At 36.1% G+C, this 18,769-nt stretch overlaps 1 protein-coding gene across 17 annotated transcripts in view; it reads left to right on the top strand.

Moving 5' to 3' along the window:
* Window positions 1-18,506, top strand: part of CAMK2D (calcium/calmodulin dependent protein kinase II delta) — a 323,991-nt gene extending 305,485 nt beyond the window's left edge. For 13 of the 17 annotated variants that reach the window (XM_032401065.1, XM_032401063.1, XM_032401064.1 and 10 more), the window contains 5 exons: window positions 7,531-7,606; window positions 11,521-11,615; window positions 13,647-13,875; window positions 15,264-15,359; window positions 16,501-18,506. In XM_032401065.1, coding sequence (XP_032256956.1) covers window positions 7,531-7,606; window positions 11,521-11,615; window positions 13,647-13,875; window positions 15,264-15,330 — 467 coding nt within the window. In that variant the 3' untranslated portion in view covers window positions 15,331-15,359; window positions 16,501-18,506. Of the gene's footprint in view, window positions 1-7,530; window positions 7,607-11,520; window positions 11,616-13,646; window positions 13,880-15,263; window positions 15,360-16,500 lie in introns of those variants that run through there. The other 4 variants (XM_032401079.1, XM_032401074.1, XM_032401073.1 and 1 more) reach the window with 2 other exon arrangements.
* Window positions 18,507-18,769: the final 263 nt, after the last annotated feature.

Below are 18,769 nucleotides of genomic sequence, written 5' to 3'. Positions count from 1 at the left end.
TTTAAACTCTAAAACTTTTACTTAAGCCATTTTTAATGAAAATCTTTCTAAATACACATCACTTATTTTTTTAAAAAAATAGTAAATATGTTATTTCTTTTTTAGATCTAGTCATTTTAGGAATGACCTTGCCGTACTTTATTACGCAATGATATCCTCACAAACTTTTTTAAAAATGTAATCCTATTTTCACTTATACTAAATGATCCCAATGCTAGGGTTTTCTGTTTTTAAATATTTGTTAATAATTTCTTGTCAGGTCATAGCAACTTAACAGGGCTAAGATTAATAGTATTTCTTCTCCCAATTAACATTTCATGGTTTGAAACTAAGAATAGTTTTTATAGAGCAAAGTACAAAGATGGTGTGGATAATTTTTTTTTTTTAATTTTGAGGGCTTTGAGTGATTAAAGAGGTGAGTAGTTGACTTATTGAACAAGTGGCTTCTGGATAAGTGAGCTTTACGATTCTTGAATAGAAATTTGGTAATTTCCAGATTTTAATTTGAATAAAATATTATAGATTAAACCAGTCAAATCTAAAATTTTCTATGGGCTTGATTTTCAAAGCCAAAATAATGGAAATTACTCTCCTGAATGTTAATACATCAAGCTAGTGAAATGAAAATGAAATCACTAAGAAGCAAGCTGTTAATTGCATAGGAAATGCCAAACAGCTGAGTTGATAGGCACCTTTTTCTATAAAACTATCAAGAGCATGAAAATGATTCTAATTTGTATATTTGCCTAAGATAATAACTATTCCTAAGAGTTATTTTTGTTAATGGCAGCATGGAAAAAGACAATAAAACCATGGGATACCCAGTTTTGTGAAATTGGTATAATAATTAATTACAACCTTGGCCCAGTAATTAAGTAGTCAGTCACCTTGCCAGAGTAAGTTCAAAGGCACTTAGGTGGTTCATTTAAGTTTATGATTTCAAAATATTGAATTAGGCACTGTGGGCTGGAAAGGAACATAGATTAGTGAATTAAACAGATATCTCAGCCAAATAAAGCTCCAGCTCTGGCACAGCTTCTGACTTTGCTGGATGACTTGAGCAAGTCACTTAACCTCCCTGTCCTTCAAGCCTCTGACAGCCAGGTGCCCAATATCTCTGAGAAATGTAGAAGTTAAATTAAATAGAACCATACCTGTTGGCAAAAAGTAGATGAGCAGAACACCTGGGTGGCTCAGTCAGTTTAAGCGTCTGACTCTTGGTTTCAGCTCAGGTCATGATCTCAGGGTGGTGAGATGGAGCCCCGCACAAGGCTCCAAGCTCAGCAGAGTCTGCTTGAGATTCTCTGCCTCTCCCCTCGGTCTCTCTCTCTCTCTCAAATAAATAAATAAATCTTTTTTTTAAGTGAGCAGAATTGCTAATAAGCTAATGTATCTCAAAAGGCTATAATTTTAATTGTGCAACTTTTGATCATTGAATAAGTAACCTTTAGGCACAGTTCTCTAAAAGATTTCAGTGTCTGTTACTCTGCTAACATTTTAGTAAGGATCAATTTGCGTCAATAAATTCAGTTCATTTCCTAGTCTGAGTTTCATAGTAGGCCAGATAGCCTCCTGAATAAGGTTTCTTATCAAGTAGTTTAATTTCAGCAAATTGGTTAATCCAAAATCTATAACTACTGAAAAGCTCAAGCTTGAATAACTAGGATCTTTCTCTGCACTAAATTCTGTTGAAAAGAAATTACAAGTTTAAACATTGAGTAGATATGCCTGGTTTATCTTACTAGGCCTATACAGATTACTCTGGCATCTAAAATACCATGGCCTCTGCTGATTCTGAGATATGAAAGATCCATGAGTGCCTTTTCAGTTAGCATTCAGACTGCTATCAGACATGATCATCATCACCTATATACTTGGCATTTATCTAATGTTTCAAAATGTACATAATATTTTATATACCTTATCTTTGTATTTATTCATATGTGCATGCATTTATAGACATTTACTCAGTGCTCGGTGTTGAAGCTAGAAAATGATCAAGTCCTGGGCAGATATATGAACATCCTGTGATGATGCTTTAGGAGGACTGCAATACAACCAAAAAGCTGCAAATGGAGCCTAGAAAAGGCTATAAGGAAGAGATAACTTTGGAGCAGAATATTGACAATTTCCAGACAGAAGAAATAGTGAGAGGAAAGGCACAGCATTATCAAAGAGCCAGGACCAGTTGAGGAAGAGTGAGGCCCTTGGTGGAGTTGTAGAATAGGTTATGTGGGACTCCTGGGGGAAAAGAAGTGTCAAGAGTCAAAGCTAGCAAAATAAAGGAGGAAGACCTTTCAAGAACAAAGAAGCTTGGGCTCGGCTTCTAGACAGTGGAGGAGGGGCACAGTTAGCTCATTCCGTAGAGATGATTTTGCAACAGTGAGGGTGGATGGTGGGAGTGTGTGGGATGTGACCTTGGAGCAGGAGGGGTTAGGAACGTCTAAAAGCCTGAATCAGAGTAGTGGCATTAGCCTAAAGAGGAAGAAATGAATCTGAGAAAGATCTGGATGAGTGAAGAGGAACTGGTGATAAGCTATATGAAGAATTGAAAGAAAATTAAGTGTCAAGGCTTTTGGTTTGGGCAACTGAGTAGATTATGGCATCATTATCCAAGATGAGTGATATAAGAGAAGCAGCAGATTTTGCAAGGAAGATACTTGAGGTCCATCTTGGCCACCCCATTAGGTCTGAAATGCCAGGATAACTGGAGGTGTTACGATGCAGTTAGAAATATGAACTTGGAGCCTAGAAAGGTTTAAGGTTAGTGATAGAGCTTTGGCAGTCTTCATTATATGGTCAAAGTCAGAGGAATTAATGAGATTGCCAAAAACAAGCGAAAAGATGAAGAGGCTGAGGATACACCCAAGGAAACATCATCATAGCTGGTAATAAAAAAATTATATGACTTGTGGAGGACAGAATATGAGGACAAGACTGGTAAAATTGTGTTTGCATTAGCAAAAGTGAGGAAGTCAAGAAGAGAAAGAAATTTGGTGTTTAGTTTTAGACAAGTTGAAGAGTGTTTTCTTTCATCATCAGTAAGCAGTAAGACATGCTTCTTTATATCTGAATTGTTTCCATTTATCAGTTGTATATTTTTTAAAGGCTACCTGACCATCACTAAAAAATGTGTATGTTGGGAAGGCCACTGGATTGGGAGTCAGAAAGTGCTTGAGTTTGTTCTGGACCACTATTCATTCAAATATTTATTAAACATGTGCTTTGCTGGATGTTGGGTTGCAGTGGTGAGGGATCCGCCCCTGTGGAGCTTACAAATAGAGAAAATGTAATCAAATACACACAAATAAATATGTAAATACATGTGTACTAAGTGCTTTTAAATAGCAGTTGTAGGATATGTCTGAATTTAAAACATAGAGACCTCTCCTAAAATGAGGGTCAGGGAAGGCTTTTTGGAAGAAATAATAGTTGAGATCTGATAAAGGAAGTAGAAGCAAAGATGGGAGACAGTTTTCCAAGAAGAGAGGATAATATATATGAAGGGCTGACAATAGAAGGAAGCGTGGCCATTTTGAATTTTGAGAGTAGGCTATATGGGTGGAATGGAGAGGATAAAGTAAAAGAGCCTTTGAATGGGTCTGGTGAGATGGGCAGAGTCTAGTCTTATTGAAGATTTCATAGTCTCCAGATACTTGTTCTGGACAAGAAATGATGGGTGCTTATAGCAGAGTGGTGGTGAAGAAGGAAAGCAGTAAACTAATATGTAAGACATCTTAAAAAACAAAGTCAACAGAACTTGAAAAATTAGGTAGGGTGGGTGGGGTGAGGGAGTCAAAGATGATTCTCAGGTTTCTTTCTGGTTTGTGCAACTGGATAATGCCATTTACCAAGAAGGTGATCCCTGGAAAAGCAAATAGATTTGTGGGGATCGAAGTTCATAAGCTCAGTTTAGGATATGTTGGGTTAAAGATGCATTTGAGATATCCATGAAGATTCTAAAATAGGCATTGACACACAGATCTGAAGGAAAGGACTAAAAAAAAGGAAGCAACGATGCGGGAGTCATTGGAACATAAATGGCAATATAAAACACTGGTGTGGACAGGATCATAGGGATACAGTGTATGTTGAGAAGAGGGCCTCAAATTGAACCTTTAAAAGGAATTGAAACATTTAAAGTCCAGGTAGAAAAAGATAACATAGCAAATGAGAGTGAGATCATGTGACCACATAATTAGTAAGAAAAGCAGGAAAGAAGTGAGAGTTTTTCAGGATGGAGGGAAGGAGTAATCAGCAAACACTGTGCCTTTGGACAATGCCTATAATCTGTGTGCTTACCTGTTAAACAGGTAATGTTTGTCTGCATATCTCAGAGCATTGTTGATCACATCTGATCCTTGTTGATCTGATCAGATAAGATCTGCTAATGTTTGAGAAATGTGGAAATCCGTCGTTTTATTATGTAATCATTCTCAGTTCCCAGGGTTTCTTGTTTGGTTAGTTGGTTTTTAACACTGGAACCATTCACACTCTTATCTTACTCTTCCAGGGCTCTTTAGAACAATGAAAGAGCCAAAAAGATATGAATTTGAACATGAACATGTTCCTAGTTCTTTTGCACAGTTGCATGGGAAGCAATCATACTCAGGATCTGGAGCATCTCTCCTACTTACTTTTCTCTCCTGCGTTTCCCCTAGGAACCTGGAAATCCCCAGAAGCTATTTTGGGACCTGTGGGTTTAGGCTTGAGCACCTCTATTCTATAAATAAAGCTACTGGGTAATCAGTTCTCTGTGATTAAAGTGCTGGCTAAGGGTGGAAAAACTTTTGGTATTCGGAGGATGCTGTATCGGTACACTCTTCCTTCATCTTAAATGTTAATTAGTGACACATCACAAGCTGTCCCCACTTTGACTTCTGGAGTGGTCATTACTTAATCTTTTGAAAGAGGGAAGGCCAGATGATAGGGGCCCCTTCCTGCAGATCTTAGTCATCCAGTTACCTACTATAGTGATTGTCCTTTACCTTCACTGCTGAAAAGTAGAGCTAACTAGCACCAAAACCTCACTCTTCCTGTAGGTCACTGTGGCAATAGTCTCAACCACAATAGACTACTATGTACAAATGATTCATTTCCAGACTTCTGCTTTCCTTTAGAGTCAGCTGTCATATGCTGCCTGTGACTCATTCACGCTCCTTTGCCCCAAGGAAATAAGCACTCTCAAGATTTCTGAGTTCCAGGCTCCTCTGAAGCCAAGATAGTCATGTTTTTATGATGGTGCAGCACAGAAGCATTCTCACTAATTCCCACTTGCTCTGCTGCCAGCTAAAGGACCATTGTTTCTGAGCCTAAGAACTGAGATGGAAGGGAATTTGTGTTGCTTTGATTACGTAGGACAAAAACTAAGCCAGTCGTAGCATGTAAACTATTAAAGAGCTAGTAAGTATTTCCACAGTGATTCAGAGAGTGAGAGATGGCCATATATATGTATACACACACACACACACACACACACACCTGATATTTTAATTCCATATTTTGCTTATCAGGGAATGCAGAGACTTTTGGAAAATTCAGAAAGTGACCTTGAACTTTTCACACTCTATAAACTGTCTTAGCCTAATGAAGCTCTACAAAGGGCACTGATCTTATGTTCATTTTTCCCCCTTCTTGTTTTTAAAAATTGACATTGTTTTCTAAACTCTAGTTTTTTACTTAGCAAACTAAGAAATTTATTAGTTTTAAACAAGGATTTAATATTGAGGAGGAAGTTTTGGTAGTCACGCTTTCTTAATCTCATTTCCTGAGCACTGTCTCACCAATGTCCTTTATATTCCAGAATCGGGTCAGCTGTCATGCATTTTTGCCAAATGTTCATACTGTTGAGGCCAGAGACAGATGAATCACTTACTGCTGAACTAAATTAAGCTAAAATGTGCCATTGGCGGCCTCTCTATTACAGAGTTATTCCCTGCTACTACTTGTGTCAGTATGTTTTGGATGCCTGGATACATTATATTCATAAATCAAATGAACAAGGGCAAAAAAATGTTTTAAAATGTGTGTAGGAGCTAAGAAACCTTATGTTCTTTTTTTTCCTAATATAAATTAATTATGTAACTAAATATGAAACCTAACCTATGTAGTGATTTTTTTGATATTACCAGCCTTGACATTATTAACAACCATTTTATGGACAAATCATATTTGATTAGGGTAGTCTCATATTAGTATAAATGAAGTCAAGTTAGGTTTACAGGATATTTATTTTAAATAAGGAATATAATAACCTGGATAACGTGAACATTTAATTTTGTGGTTAAAACCTGTTTATTGAAGATCAGTTTCATTTAAAATCCATACTGGCAGCCTTTAATCAATAACAAACTAAAACCAAGCTTTTTCTGTGATGAATAGCAATTTCACTAAGATAGAAGGGATATAACTTTTTGTGACTCTCCCAGTTTATTTCCAGTGATTTAAGGAAATATCACAATGTTTTTAAAGCAAAGCTCAGGGAAATTTTTTAAAAATTTTGTGCATTAATTTCATTAGTAACAGAATAGTATTCTGAAGTCAAAAGCTTATTAATAGCAACTGATCAAATTCACAAACTTATTGAGCATCTATTTTATTAAAGACATTGGAATAAAACTTAGAGGATACAAAAAAAAAATAGCATCTACCCTCCCCACACACACACAGGGCGATTTTAATTTAATAGAAAGGCAATTACACAGTGAACAAAGTTTAATAACAATTTAAAACCAGTAATGATTTAACTAAAGGTGTCATGGTATGTAGCATATGCTTAATTACCAAATGAATGATACACTGTAGGCATTCAAAAAAGGCAAAGAACACTTGCAGATGTAATCAGAAAGGAATTTACTGAATAGGTGGGATTTAAGCCAAGCCAACTATTAATAATTTTACCAATTGTGAGATATATATAGAAACAAAGCATGTTTGGTGTTGGAGTTGACATCTCTGCAGGGCAGCTTCCATCTAGTTATCTGCCTACGTCTACATATTGATCCATATGTTGGTTTTCCAATTTACAGAGTGTACTGAAGGCCATTTGTCTAAATATGATGGCAATTACAGTGTTGGCATCCCCTTTTGTAGAGTTGATTGGGCTGAACAGTAAAAAATAATTAAAGTGTCTCAATGTAAAAGATCATCTATGCTCTGAAGATAGACATTTTTAATGTTCAAGAGAAAAACATTTTCAAACTCAAATTGATAAAGGTAATGAGAACTTATTAAAAAAAATATATAGTCTTGGACTTCCAGGTGACTAAAGGTCCTGTTAAAATACAGATTCTGAATCTGTGAGTCTGGAATAGGACCTGAGAATCTGTGTGTCTATCAGGCTCCCAAAAGAAGTAGATGATGCTGGTCTCTGCGCTATGAGCAGCAAGATTATAGAGAGAATAACACCATTGTTCAGGGAGGGGTGTGTCTTAAATAGTACTACCCCATTTAAGAAAAATAGCAATATTGTTAGAGTTTTGTGAGAATAAAGGACAAAAGCCATATAAAATAATCTATCTTTGCCTTTAGCACGAAAGCAAGAAATTATCAAAGTCACTGAACAACTGATTGAAGCCATCAACAATGGAGACTTTGAAGCTTACACGTGAGTAGAGGCACATTTATTTTGCTTTCATGCATATGACAAAATATTTTCTATGTGAATGCGTTCTTCATTGTACCAGAATTCATGTATATTTAACCCCAGGTTTGATATCAACAGTAGAGTTATTTCAAGGTATAAATTAAGTGTCCCCAGGAGAGAAATAAATTTAGGATTTAGAGAGGAAAGACAAGACTTCTACTAGGAGGACTGGGGCTTTCTCTGTCAGTGCCCAGACACATCACCAGCACCTCCATATGGGGAAGGCATTCCAGGCAGAGCATCCATGAGAGCAAAACCACGAGAGAAAACACAAAAAAGGGCATTTTGGTTTAAGAAATGTTTTGCCTCGCAGCTCTGTCGAGGTGGTGGGACAGAGACAGAGAGATCAGGAGGAAACGTGAGGCAGCCTTCTTCCTCTTCAGCCAGTACACCTCAACTTTATCTTCGTCTCTTTTATGAGTTTGTTTCTTAGGTAACAATTTATTTGAAGGAAGGTCCAAATGCTTAGTTTATAAACTACTGGATCATAGGGTATATAAAGGAAATCACTCCAATCAAATAAAAATAAAGCATTCAAATAAATAGGGCATAAAGGCTTATTTCACAAAGTATGTGGGTAAATAAGTTAGCTATTGGGGTGAAGATAAAAATCAGTCTAATAAGCCTTCCCCTATTCCATACAGGTGAGTTCCTCTTGAATGAAAGAGTTAAATGCAAAAAAGAGATTGAGTTTGATTTCTGATTGGAAAGATCTTTATAAGTTTAAAAGCAGAGGAAGTAATCACAAATAAGATAAAATGATTAGGCTACCCAAATAGATAAAACTTGTATACTTAAAAAAAAAAAAGCAAAAAAATTTAAAAAGCCAAGATAAGCAAAATTGAGTGCAAGAGCATTTTCTGCTCATCAGATCAGCAGGGATAAAAACTGCTGACAACCAGAGGGGTGCAGATCCTGCAGGACTATGGCGACTTTCCTCCACCACTGGATGGGGTATAAATAGAGGCAAACCTTTAGGTTAGTGGTGGTGGCAGGGGTTGGAGGGGACATGTAGTTCTTATATACCAGAAAGCATTTATGAAGTTTCAAATTGTTTTAATCCTCTTTTTACTTATAAAAATTCAACATGGTATGGATTTTTAAAGCATGGATAAAAATTATAAACATATTTATTGAAACAGTATTCATAGTGGTGAAAAATTGGAAGCATCAGTCCAACATTAAGGTAACCAGTAAGTAATATGTGGTGAATTTGGTACAGTAGTATTTATGCAGTTTCTAGCGCTCTGGCGAAATGCTTATGATGTAATTATGAGGTACATAATTATTCCAGTTACATTTTAAAAAAGCATTAAAAATGGAATGAGATATCCCCAAATGATTTTTAGAAAGGATAAAAGGACATTGCCTCTGGGAAACGCAATTATGTGTGAGGTTTTTTTCTTTCCTCCCCAATTTTATGTAAGGTATTTCTTTTATCATCAGTTACAGATAGTCAAATATTAAATATGGAAGAGAGTAACTGAGTGTAAGAATTAAATCCAAGATTGCTTCTTATAAATTGTGTATGTGCATATAGATGCAAACACATGCATACACATGTGTATTTGTATCAACTATTTAACATTTAAAATAAATATTGAAATAGTACGATATGGAGTTTGAAAGAAAACTCAGAGACAAGGGTTCCCTTTTAAACAGTTGAGAAGTCTGTGCCATAGAACCTGCTCTTTTATTCTTTTCTGATAACTTTATTAGACCTATAGGATTCTCCAAACATGAAAATACATACATAATATATACATAATAATGCATAATACATAATAATACATATATAGGTAATAGCATATTATATATATATATATATATATACACACACACATATATATATGTATATATATGTAATAGCATTCTACTGTGATTTAGTAAAAAGTGTGTTTTGGTGGTGGTGGTAGCCAGGCAAAACTGGGGTATTTCCTATTTTCTCCAACAGTTTAAAGTAATGCAATTCCTTGGAATCACATCAGTTTGCCTATGGAGGCCTGTAATCTGGCCTGGTGTTGCATTCTCAGGCCCAGGGATATTCCAACAGGACCTTCCATTTGGGAGCTTTTTGGATGGTAGGAAACAGTAGTGAAGTCCTTAGAACACCCGTTCAGAGCATGTGCGCACACACACATCAAGTGGCAGCTTTGTGAATCCTTTATAAATCGAAAGCCTATGACAGGTGATAAATACATATATACATAGGAGAGAGAAAGAACGAACAGACTAACAGGTTTTCAGATATACTGACTCTTTGATGGTTAGGTAAAGAGATCCATCATGGTACAGAGATTCTCAGAGGATTTTAGTACCAATATAAGGTAGTAAAAAATTTTGATTCACCGATGTTGACAACCAAAAGTCATATTTATAGAGGAAGTGATAGCCCCTGGCAGAATAAATTCCTGTTACCATAGGAACACTGTTCCTCCCATTTGCCTCTTAGAAAGAGATTATATATATATCTGAATATGAGCTTGGAAGTACCTGCCCACCAACAAGTCTAAGGCAAAATGTAAAATGCCTCCCCACTACCCCTGCCAGCCCTGCCTTTAAGGCTCTTTAAAAAAAAAAATACACACACACACACACACAAAGAATAATCACTGGTTTTTTAATTTTTATTTTCTACTTTAAGAGTGTTCCTTAAAAAATCAATTCCACATTCTAAGAACTACTGCGAAGAACCACAGTGAGTTGGCCTTTGAAACTTGTATTTCTGTTGAACAGTTAAAATGCTATGCCTCCTAAATGGGGAATGTTTTAGGTATAGTCCCAAATCCTTTTATCTACTTTGTAAACTTCCACTAATTCGTCAAATCCAGGATCTTCTATCACTTCCTCTGAGAAGCCTACCTTTATCACCACAGGCCCAAGGAACTGTCTCCCCCTTTATGTTTCCATGGACTTACATACATACTCAGTGCTCACCAGATCAAGCAACTAACCGTCATTCCCCAAACACACTCTATGTTCTCACACTACTATCTCATTGTAATTGCTACCCTCCTCCTTCCTACCACCTTCCACACACTTGGACAACTCCTACTTACTCCTAAAAGCCCAGCTCACATTTTTTCTCTTAAATCTTCCCTGTCCCATATGTAAGTAATCTGGTTTTCAAGCACTTTGTATTTATTTCTATTCCAGTCTTAAATGTTGCATTATAATTGTTTCAAAAAATATCTGCCACATGGTGGTGTTTAACAATTCTTTGTTGAATAAATTTCTCCAAAGAAAGTTTAAAAATGTTGCATCTCTTTGTTGAATTACATTTCTAGGATTAAAAAGAAAACTAATTTGTACATTTTATTAATTTTATTTTAAAAGTTCGATAAACTTTGAATACAGCTTTTCCAGGAAGTATAGGATGTGACACAGGCCTTCAAATCAATAATATAGATATTGGACATGAATGTAGAAGGTGTCAGAAATTGTTCCAAATTATTTAATGACAAAGTTGGTTTTGTAGGACTTGGAGAGTGTATTGGACTTGGACAGCATTTAAAAAATAAGAGAAAAACTGGAGAAAGACTAGAAAATTCACCTTGGAAATATAAAAAAGCAGAAATTTAAGAAAAGAGATTCCTAAAGTAGTATAGATTATCATCTGCTGGAACTTGCTGTGGGCTCTTGCCCCTATCAGAGTTCTCTGTAAAAACGCTTTTTTAGCATCTGCTCCTCAACCCACCTTGCCAAGGCCTGTGAAAGAAATTTTGTATTTTTAGTGTTTTTTAAAGAGACTACTTCACTGTTTGATAAACAAGAGTGGATATGTGTAAAACAAAATACATTAACTCATGTGTTGGTTATTTTAATTATGTTTTTGTTTTGTTGTTTTGTTTTGTTTTGTTTTTTTGTCCCTACAGAAAAATTTGTGACCCAGGCCTTACTGCTTTTGAACCTGAAGCTTTGGGTAATTTAGTGGAAGGGATGGACTTTCACCGATTCTACTTTGAAAATGGTACATTTATTCTAAATTTAATAACATGCCTTTTCCAACTTCTCTTTGAATTTCTCCCAGATTTTCGGTTTTCTTTGCTCTATTCTGCAATGAGAATTTTCACCTTAGTCCAGCATTTTGCATCATAAAATTTTGGTTTTGAAATTTAAAAAAAAAGACAAGTATAAAAGTTTTGTTTTGAAAACTAGCTGACTTATAAAAGGTAATGTTGATAAAGGTAATATACCCCATATAGGTCCCAGTAAATGTATGATATAAGCTGTAAAATGAATCACCAAAAAAGTAAGTTTTCATAAATATCAGTTTATATATGAAAAAATAAAAGACACCATAGCATGTCAGAATATTTGACATAAAGGAGTGCTTTCAAGCATATTTAGTGCTCATTTTCAAAGTAAAATGTACATGAAGATGAGTGATCAGGTAAATATTTCAGTTGCCATTAAAAGAATTTTAGTGGTCGGGGTGCCTGGGTGGCTCAGTCGGTTAAGCAGCTGCCTTCGGCTCAGGTCATGATCCCGGGGTCCTGGGTTCGAGCCCCGCATTGGGCTCCCTGCTTAGCGGGAAGCCTGCTTCTCCCTCTCCCACTCTTCCTGCTTGTGTTCACTCTCTCGCTGTGTCTCTGTCAAATAAATAAATAAAATCTTAAAAAAAAAAAAACTTAAAAAAAAAATTTTAGTGGTCTCAGAGGAAACAGCCACCCAAAAGAAACTCCTGCAGAAATCCTTGAGGTCATCAAAAAAAAAAGGAACCCAGAAATTCCTTTTATCCTCTTCCTTACACCTAAAGACTAGGTATTGTGTTTTGTTTGCGTGATGCCTAGAGTGAATTCACCCTTTTTCAGTGAGATCTTGGTAAATTAAGAAGTGTAGTAATGATTAGGATAATCAAGCTCACTTCCAGTAATTATAAGCATTAACAAGAATGTCTGCCTTGGCATGGATTTTTAAGTTATGTTTAATGAATTACCTTTTTTATATTCACTGAGCATTTGCAAGCAAACAAAGAATTATGTGGTAAATTGGCCTTAACAAAGCTTCAGTAAATTTTCTCATTCTCTCATAATGTTTCTTTCAGTTGGTTCTCCATTGACACCATCTCATCTCTAGTAAAAGAATAATTAACCCATTAAATATTTAACTTCAAAACAAACTCTATATCACTTCCATAAATACATATTCTTCATAATGAGATATTCTTTTGTATATGATTGTGGAACTGAGTAATTTACTCAGATCTTTTTTGAGAATAGGAAGCAGGTTTAGACAACAGGTAAAACAGTTCAGCCTGTTTTAGTGATCTAAAAGAATGACATCATCATTTGCGCTAAATCTTCACATCTCTTGGTCATTGAATAATTAGAATGTGTAGCTATTGTCAAAACATCAAAGGATGGAGCCTAGGGAGGGCTGCTTAATCAAGAATGAACTAGAGAATCAGAACCAGGCTATATGACCAATAACCAAATTTTGGATTTTTACTGGATGACCACCACTGGACTATCATGGAATGGACTGTATGAAGTAAAGGAGTCACAGAATGAGATGGGGAAACAAATTCATGCTATGGCCAGTTTTTTTTGTTGTTGTTTGGAAACCGTTATCTCCATATTTGATACTTGATGTATTTCCCTTGTCCCATGTACTTCACCAGCTAACAAAAATGAACAAGACCACAGGATATCCTGTCACCTGCTCCCTGCATCTGGGCCAGGCCTTCTCCCTCTCTATTTGTATCATGGCTTCTAACCACTTACCATTATAAATAAATACATCTCTTCAGCTTTTCCCCCGCCAAAGTTCCCAGAGTGACATGTAAATTCTGTATAAAGGGAAACACAGAAAATAATGCATATCTACTTTTGCTCTCTTTTCCTTTATACTTTGCACAGTGCCAGGGACTCAATTAGTGCAAACAATTTGTAGTTGAATGAATGAATAGCATTCCATACATTGGCCCCAGGTGAAGCTATTGGTTTTGGTTTACTTTATGTAGAAACTGAGCTCTGTTTTTCATGTTATTCTCTTTCAGCTTTGTCCAAAAGCAATAAACCAATCCACACAATTATCCTGAACCCCCATGTACACCTGGTAGGTGATGATGCCGCCTGCATAGCATACATTAGGCTCACACAGTACATGGATGGCAGCGGGATGCCAAAGACAATGCAGTCAGAAGAGACTCGTGTGTGGCATCGCCGGGATGGAAAATGGCAGAATGTTCATTTTCATCGCTCTGGGTCACCAACAGTACCCATCAAGTAAATATTTCCAGGCTGTCAGCTTCTTTTTTAATATACCCATGGTCAGCGTTTTTTTACTTATTCCATTGTTAATAACATGATATATGTTATTTAATGCTAGCGGTTACACTGGTGGGAATGTTCAAGGAAAAACAGATTGTAACTCTAGAAAGATCAGACCAGCTGTTTGTGAGTTGAAACACACACAGTAGAAACTGGAGGATACCCTAGCAAGCGGGTTTGTTTTTGTTAAATCATGTAACAAGGCAAACTGTTTGTGGCTTCATTGTCACAATTGGCAGAGGAAGGTGAAGAGTTTCTAAAATGGCCAATATAATGTCAGGAACTTTAGAGATTATCTGTTGGGCTAAGGTATGGATATTAGAAGAAATTTATAAACATAACATTTAAAATACAAGTAGCAGGTATCTCAGGGTCTTCCTCCGATGTTATGTCTGCTCTTGCGGTCAGTAATTAGATGAATATTTATTGTATATCCCCAAGGTGCTTAACTTGTACCAGATGAAATACAAGGTAAAAGTTATATTCTAGCTTAGAAAGCAAGTTACCACGGATACCAAAGAAAAATTATGAGGTTCATAACTTCAGAGTAGAATGGACTGAATGACCAGTGAAGCAAACTGTTAATAACGGTTTGGAAGTATACCTTGTGTAGAAGATATCATTTAAGACCTTGTCCAACAGTTCAAGTGGACTTTGGAGACCTGGAGCAAATGGAAGAGAGTCAAGGTATATCAGAAGGATGCAACAATGTCAGGATGTTAGTTTCATATGGTAGAGGAGTATGGGTAAGGAAGGCTGGCTCCAACTGGAGTAAAGGGGAATATTAATGGGAAATAATGTTGCTCAGTGAAGGGATGAGTTGAAAACAAGAAGGGGAGTTTAGACTCAGAAGTTTGGCCCACTGCTGATCTCATTCCAAATTCTCTCACCAGGATCACCTGTAATATTGGTGGGGGGAGTGGGATGGGGGAGTAAATTTATACAAACAGCCATTCAACTCCAGAGAATCTATCAAAATGTCTTAGTTCAATGTACCACAGTGGTTTTCAAAGGCCTTCTCTATAGCCTTAATAACTATATATCACTGTTGGATTTATAAAAAGTAGATGAAGGAAAAAAAGCTAGCTATTATTTTTAGAATGAATTTCAGCCTATTAAGAGAATGACAAAAGGAATATAATAATGAAGACACCCATGTTTGTGTTTTTTTTTTACCCCAAAGAGGTACAGCACTAATTGCCAGTAAATATGGAAGGGATTATATTCATACAGTACTATAGGGTTAGGATTTTCTACAATTCCCTGAAGTATTTATGGGATAGAGCCTATTTAAGAAAACTTCATTTTATGCCAGGTGGCTTAAATGGGGCTTCTCTTAATAGGCCATCCTGTATTCCAAATGGGAAAGAAAACTTCTCAGGAAGCACCTCTTTGTGGCAAAACATCTAAGGCCTGAAAACCATTCACATATGGGTCTTGTAAGTAACATCCTGCTCCGTGATACTTTGTGAATGGAGCTAATGACTAAAAAGCTGCATGGCTGTTTTTCTTCCCTTTAAGGATATTATCTTTTGCATTATATTCGATGGAAAATATAAAAGGTCTTCAAAAACTTTTAGCATTTTTGCATGAGCTCTTGAGTCTAATGTTTGGCCTCATTTTGTAGCATAACCCTTGTTTTAAAGGTAGTAAGTGCTGAGAAGAGCCTCCCTCCAGCATATGGATCTTGGCATTTTAGCATATCCTGGAGTCCCTGCATCAGAAGTCCAGTCTGGGTCCATTCAGACGACTCTCAATTATCCAGACCTAATTCAAATCAAGCTCTAGGATTTTTTGGTGTCTGTTTTTCTAGAGGTAGTAATTTGTGTCACGCACTTGGCTAAGATTAATATTTGCTTTGCCTCACTGAGTGTAATGGTATTTGACCATGAGGACAGGCCACAAGTGGAAGTCAAGCTGAAATTTAAAACTTACATAGTGGGTAATTCCAGAGGATAATTGAAAGTTGACTGTAATTAAATTCACGCCTGTGTTGTTTTTTAAGATTTGTTTCTTAACTTGGATTAGGATTCAGATATGTGTGCTAATGTTGTGAATATCTCCTCCACTCAAAGCACTGTACCTTGTCAGAGCTTTTAAGAAATAGTGCTCCCTGCTGTTGGATTAAAAAACCTCCAATTAAATAATATGTTTTCCCTACTTTTGAGGCTATATTCCTCATTAAATGGACTTCTAGGTTTAACTTCCCAAGGAGTCTAAGAATAATGACAAAAGCTAAGAATGCACTTAAATTTTCATCTCTTTCAACAAAATTATATCTGTTAGTAAACATGAATGCTTACAATGCATAATTAAGTTCAATGATGTGATTGAAGCCTGGGTTCCTGTTTCTATTTTCAGCTTAGCTCTGTGTGGACAAGTTGGCCGATAATTAATAGTTTCCTATTTTAATATTGTCCGTTTAACATTGTGTATTTCATCTTTTAATGATCACAAGCAAAGATCTTTTATACAACTGTATTTTCGATCTATTTAGAACTGTAGCCTAGTCACATCTTTGGCAAAACAATTTTGTAAAACAGTATAACTTATTTCTCACTCCCCCCCCCTTTCTTTCAGCTAAATATCAACAGTGCCACCTCTGCATTCTTGTTCTCAAGGCACCTGGATGGTAACCTGGGCTGTCCTCTCCTCCTCTTCATGCATGTTTCTGAGTGCATGAAGTTGTGAAGGTCCTACATGTAATGCATATGTGATGCACCATCTTGTCATATATTCCTTCCTATACATTGTTTACACTTCAACTATGGGGATGTTCCATACAAAATTCAATTACTGTTGGCAAACAATAGGGGGAGGTCAGACAAAAAAAATTCCGCAATATTCCAAGTACAACCTATTCATCAAGTTTCTGTTTATGCCAAGATATAAGAGACTTCAAAATTATTCTCTGAATGACAGTTTGGAAGAGAAACATACATTTTTAAAACTCTTTGCTGTTAATCAGTTTGGGCTTGTTTAACAAAACAGACAAAATATATATATATAATATATATATATATATATATATATATATATATATTATATATATATACCTTCAATTTCCTGGTGTGATCCTGGTTGAAATTGCTGTCTAACAATTAAAGTAGGTTGGTATGTGGCCAAAATCACTCATGAATGTGGAAGCAAGAATCAGTTGGTTTGCTGCCCTCTAAAGTCATGTTGTTTTTGGTCAAACTGTAAACTGGAAAAATTCACATAATTTAAGAGTGATCACTTTAAGATATATTCACACTTCCGGTGAATTCACTGAGTTTTGTGTTCCTTTCTCAAATATGTGCTCTCTTTTCTCCATTTGATCTTACTCGTTGCTGTTCGCTTTTTCTCCATCCTCTTCTGTCTTTTCTCACACACTACAAGACAGAAAGGAAAGTGAAATTTGCATAATAGAGGTAACTAAACTAGCACTTTTGATCATCTTCAGGACCCACAAAAATGTCAAGATTGTAAAGGTTTCTAATTCTGCTTCGGCTCTACTTTGGACATAGGGATCCTAGGTCAGTGGTATTAGAATTGTTTAAATTTCGGGTAAAAGCAGTGAGGTTCCTAGTGTCCCACAGACTGGCAAGGAGAATACCAGGTTGTAGTGGATCAGGGTTTCGTGCACATGCGCTTAGTTCTGCCTAGTGCAAAGGGCCCCTCCTGCTCCACCACCACTGGCTGGTTTTCTAAAGTCAGAGAGACCTGCAAATGATTTCCATTCTCGTAAGTGTTTAGAACTTGAGCTCTGTGGCTTGTGCTCTCTTAGCTTCTCTCTTGTGTCAGTAACATTATCTCCCTGTGAGGAGTTAGGATTTTCCAGTTTAAAAAGAAAAGGGAAATGCCCAGATTTTCTTTGTGCTTCTCATTTCTCCTTTGTTTATTCAGCTCCTGTAAGGCTGTTTCTCTTCCCCGAAATGCTTTATAGTGCATGGTATCTTCATCAGCATTATTTTAACAATAGTAATTCACAATCTTCAGAAGCCTATTTTTAAAGCAGAAGCAAAAAATCTAAACAACCCTCCTTCTTTCTCTCATTTCACCTTTCTGTGTTGATGACTAATCACCTTAGATATTGTTGCTAGTGGATGTATGGTAGATGGATTGAAGCTTTTCTGATAATTACACGATTTAAAAAATATATATTTAAAATAAATATATACAGTAAATGTATTGAGCCATGTTAACCTGCCAATGAGATCTGTGAAAAAGTAATGGCCTCGTTTTTCCCTTTTTGATTTCTTTTACCTTTTTGTGAACCGGCTATACGTGGCATACATGTATTTTAAAAATAATTAATAGGTATAGAGTGGGTTTTTTTTTTTTTTTACACTTTTAACTTAGCATGTGGTGTTGAAGTATTACCGTAGATCAAGTTTGTCTTCCACACTAAGATGTGAGGAAATTGTGATTTGTTCTCTCCACCACAACTGAATTACACAATTACTATCTTCTATAATTTTGAAACACTGCAGTTTACCATGGGACACTGTATATATTTCTTGCCATAATGGTAAATGACTGATTGATATATTTAAGAGTTAATAAATTTGTGATTTCTGCTGACAATGTGTCCATCTTTATTTCTTGAGAAGAGGTACTACATGCATGCGTGTTGCTGGCCAGGGCCAACAGCAGTGTGTGCTGCTCTGGTCTCATTAGTTCCTAACAGTTTCCCTTTGATGGAAAGATGAAGTTTTTGAACTATGCTTCCTTTTAAGAATACACTTGGTAACAATACTATATGCACAAAATAACAGACTCTGCTAGGAAAATTTTTCTGAGAACAAAGTAGTTAAAAACAAGAGTCCTAAAATTTCTAAATATGTCCTCCAATCCATCCTTCAAT

Source organism: Phoca vitulina, unplaced genomic scaffold (assembly GCF_004348235.1).
Source record: "Phoca vitulina isolate PV1807 unplaced genomic scaffold, GSC_HSeal_1.0 scaffold3, whole genome shotgun sequence".
Classification (NCBI taxonomy): domain Eukaryota; kingdom Metazoa; phylum Chordata; class Mammalia; order Carnivora; family Phocidae; genus Phoca; species Phoca vitulina.
Note: the sequence above shows the minus strand (reverse complement) of the source record. Positions and strands in the feature narration are given on the sequence as shown.